The sequence below is a fragment of the Myotis davidii genome, unplaced genomic scaffold (assembly GCF_000327345.1).
Source record: "Myotis davidii unplaced genomic scaffold, ASM32734v1 scaffold535, whole genome shotgun sequence".
Taxonomy (NCBI): domain Eukaryota; kingdom Metazoa; phylum Chordata; class Mammalia; order Chiroptera; family Vespertilionidae; genus Myotis; species Myotis davidii.
The window spans coordinates 1,091,334-1,094,829 of record NW_006286980.1 but is presented as its reverse complement, the minus strand read 5'-3'; the positions used below and the strand labels follow the sequence as shown (position 1 = coordinate 1,094,829).

The 3,496-nt window shown below is 46.9% G+C and overlaps 1 protein-coding gene across 1 annotated transcript in view; it reads left to right on the top strand.

Moving 5' to 3' along the window:
* Positions 1-3,496, top strand: part of KLHL42 (kelch like family member 42) — a 21,830-nt gene that overhangs the window by 2,124 nt on the left and 16,210 nt on the right. Inside the window, exon 2 of the mRNA XM_006758930.1 lies at positions 4-563. Coding sequence (XP_006758993.1) covers positions 4-563 — 560 coding nt within the window. The remainder of the gene's footprint in view (positions 1-3; positions 564-3,496) is intronic.

Sequence of the window (3,496 nt, the reverse complement as noted above, 5' to 3'; positions counted from 1 at the left end):
GAGCTGGTGGAGGCGGCCTCCTTCCTGCAGGTCACGTCCCTGCTGCAGCTGCTGCTGTCCCAGGTGCGGCTCACCAACTGCCTGGAGCTGTACCGCCTGGCGCAGGTGTACGGGCTGCCCGACCTGCAGGAGGCCTGCCTGCGCTTCATGGTCGTCCACTTCCACGAGGTGCTGTGCCAGCCCCAGTTCCACCTCCTGGGCTCTCCTGCGCCAGCCCCCGGCGATGGCAGCCTGAAGCAGAGGCTGAGGGAGGCCCGGATGACGGGGACTCCGGTCCTCGTGGCCCTGGGGGACTTCTTGGGGGGACCCTTGGCCCCTCACCCTTACCAGGGGGAGCCTCCGTCCATGCTCAGGTATGAGGAGATGACGGAACGTTGGTTCCCGCTGGCCAACAACCTTCCTCCCGACCTGGTGAACGTCCGGGGGTACGGGTCTGCCATCCTGGACAACTACCTCTTCATCGTGGGCGGGTACAGGATCACCAGCCAGGAGATCTCCGCTGCGCATTCCTACAACCCCAGCACCAACGAGTGGCTCCAGGTGGCCTCCATGAACCAGAAGAGGTAAGCACCCAGCAGAGCTCTGCTGCCTCCTTCATTGCCCTCCTGTTTGCCAGGCAGTCGCCGGAGGCTGTGCCGAGGTGGGAATGTCACCTCCAGGACTGTGGTTGGCCTTGATGCTGGCCAAACTCCCAGTGCACTAAGGACTTTAAAGGAAGAAAAGGCCCCAAGGAAGTCTGCAAGCTGAGTGGTTTCCTTGCAGGTATTGTGCCTGAAGGCCAGCTGCGTTCTTGGCCTTTATCCCAGTGGGAGAAAACATGTGGCAGTTTCCTAAGATGCTTAAAACTGTTCTTTAATTTTGCTTTTATTTTTACCTTTATTTTATTTTATTTTAGGCTCCGATCCTGATAATGATGACACATTGGGCAGTAAACTGTAACCCTGACTTTGGGGGATTGTTTGTTGATGTTGTTAATGACTTTCGAGCCTCCCACACTGGAGCGCCACAGGAGATGATATTTGGGATTGTGTTAATGTTACCTGTATAGGACTGTCTTTCTTATTTTTTTATCCTCTCTTTTGCATCTCACTTCCTCCCCAGATTGTCATCATTATTGACCCAAAGCTCAAGTCTGGAAGTGGTCACCTATCGGATTAGAATATTTCCACCCACCTCAACCTTCTCCCTTCCCGTCCTGCAAAACCCTCCCAAATGAACTTGGGTGACTTAAACAAAGGAAGAGAAAAGTGGGGGCGGGGGGTAGAGAAAGTCAGGAAAGGAATAGGAAAACAGGAGCAAAGCAGATACAGGAAGAGGTAGTAGGAAATAGAGATGGGAGAGCCCAAGATGAGCCAGAGCCATTCAGAAGTGGGAGAAGAATCAGTGTAACCCAAGAAAGGACAAGAATACAGGAATACCCTTTCTTCTGGTCCACCTGTATCCATCTCCAGCGCCCCATGCTTCCTGCCCTGAAGTATGGAGCAAGGAGTCAGGGGACTCACCACTTGTTAAAGAAAGTCTTAACAGGAATGGGGAAGCCATTACACATGTTTACTTCACTTGAGGGGCACCCCAGGCCAGGGGGAACACTAGCTTTATTTCTAACTATAGTGTAAGTGTTCCTTTTTCTAATGATTAAAAATAATATGTAGTTATTCTAGAAAGTTGGAAAAGGAAAAGAATAAAGCAGAAAGGCTGTCACTGCCACTCCCTCCTTCCTAGAGGCAGTAGCCATCTACAGGTTAGCATATTTTCTTCCAGCCCCTTTTTAGCTAAGATGACATCATTTTTAAAATTTGATGTCAGGAATATTATTATTATTATTTTTAATATATTTTATTGATTTTTTACAGAGAGGAAGGGAGAGAGATAGAGAGTTAGAAACATCGATGAGAGAGAGACATCGATCAGCTGCCTCCTGCACATCTCCTGCTGGGGATGTGCCCGCAACCAAGGTACATGCCCTTGACCGGAATCGAACCTGGGACCCTTCAGTCTGCAGGCCGACGCTCCATCCACCGAGCCAAACTGGTTTCGGCAGGAATATTATTACTATTATTTTTTAAAATACATTATTATTGGTTTCAGAGAGGAAGGAAGAGGAAGAGAGCGATAGAAACATCAATGATGAGGGCGAATCATTGATTGGCTATCTCCTGCACTCCCCCCACTGGGTATAGAGCCAGCAACCTGGGCATGTGCTCTGACCAGGAATCGAACTGCCACCTCCTGGTTCATAGGTCAGCACTCAACCATTGAGCCACTCCAGTTGGACAAGAATATTATTTTTAAACAAATTCTAGGAGCTTTACTTAAAGCAACAAAGAAACATTCAGTGGTTATGAGTGATGCTCAGATTAAGGGTGTAAGGCCCAGCAGGTTGTCACCTCTATACAAGTGTCTTCTGCTGTATCAACTGGTGCTCAGCACACTTCCCATAGCTCCACAACTCTCTCGCTAAACCTCATAATTCTTTTCTTTCTTGACAAATCTTTGGTAGTCTTCTGTACCTCTCCCCACACGCCCACCCCAAGGAATATCCTTTCTGTCCTCTTTGAAAAAAAATGAAAGTATTTGAGTAATGCCTGAACTCATGCTTAGAAAATTGCAAATGACATGAAAAATTATTATAAAGTAAAAAATGCCTATCTATAGACATACTTATATATTTAAATACATATTAATACTTATAAATTATAAACGCATATTTAAATATGTTGATAGTGGTTAATAGGGGAAAATGATGTACATGGGGGTGTATATATAACATACATGTATATTTTTACTCAAATTGATTAAGTTATGCTGATTATTATAGCACTTGATATTTCCACTTGACATTACTGTAGCTGACAGTTTTTTTCTATATCAACAAACAGATCCACCCCAGCCTTGTTAATGGCTGTGTAGTATTCCAGCCCGTGGATGTACCATAATGTCATTAACCTCTCCCTTATTCATGAACATTTAGATGACTGTCATTTGCCATTATAAACAATGCTATGTTGAACATCTAGGCATATGTGAGTTAGTTCTATGTGGCAAAATCCTGGAAACCCTGGATAGGTGACTAGTGTGAATGTCTCTGATTGAGAGACTATTCTTTTCATATGATTATCAGCCATTTGTATACTTTTGTAAGTGGCCTTTGCTAATTTTTTTAAAAATTGGCTTGTTTATCTTTTTCATATTTATTTTGTTATATTTATACTAGAGGCCCGGTGCACAAAAATTTGTGCACTTGGGGGGAAGGGGGGTCCCTCAGCCTGGCCTGTGCCCTCTCTCAGTCTGGGACCCCTTGGGAGATAACGACCTGCTGGCTTAGGCCTGCTCCCGGGTGGCAGAGGGCAGGCCCAATCCCTAGGTGCAGCGCCTGGTTGGGCTCAGAGCAGGGCCGATTGGGGATTGGGGCGCCGCCCCCTGTCATGCACAGAGCAGGGTGGATTGGGAGGTTGCAATGCCACCCTCAGTCACGCTCAGGGTAGGGCCTATTGCG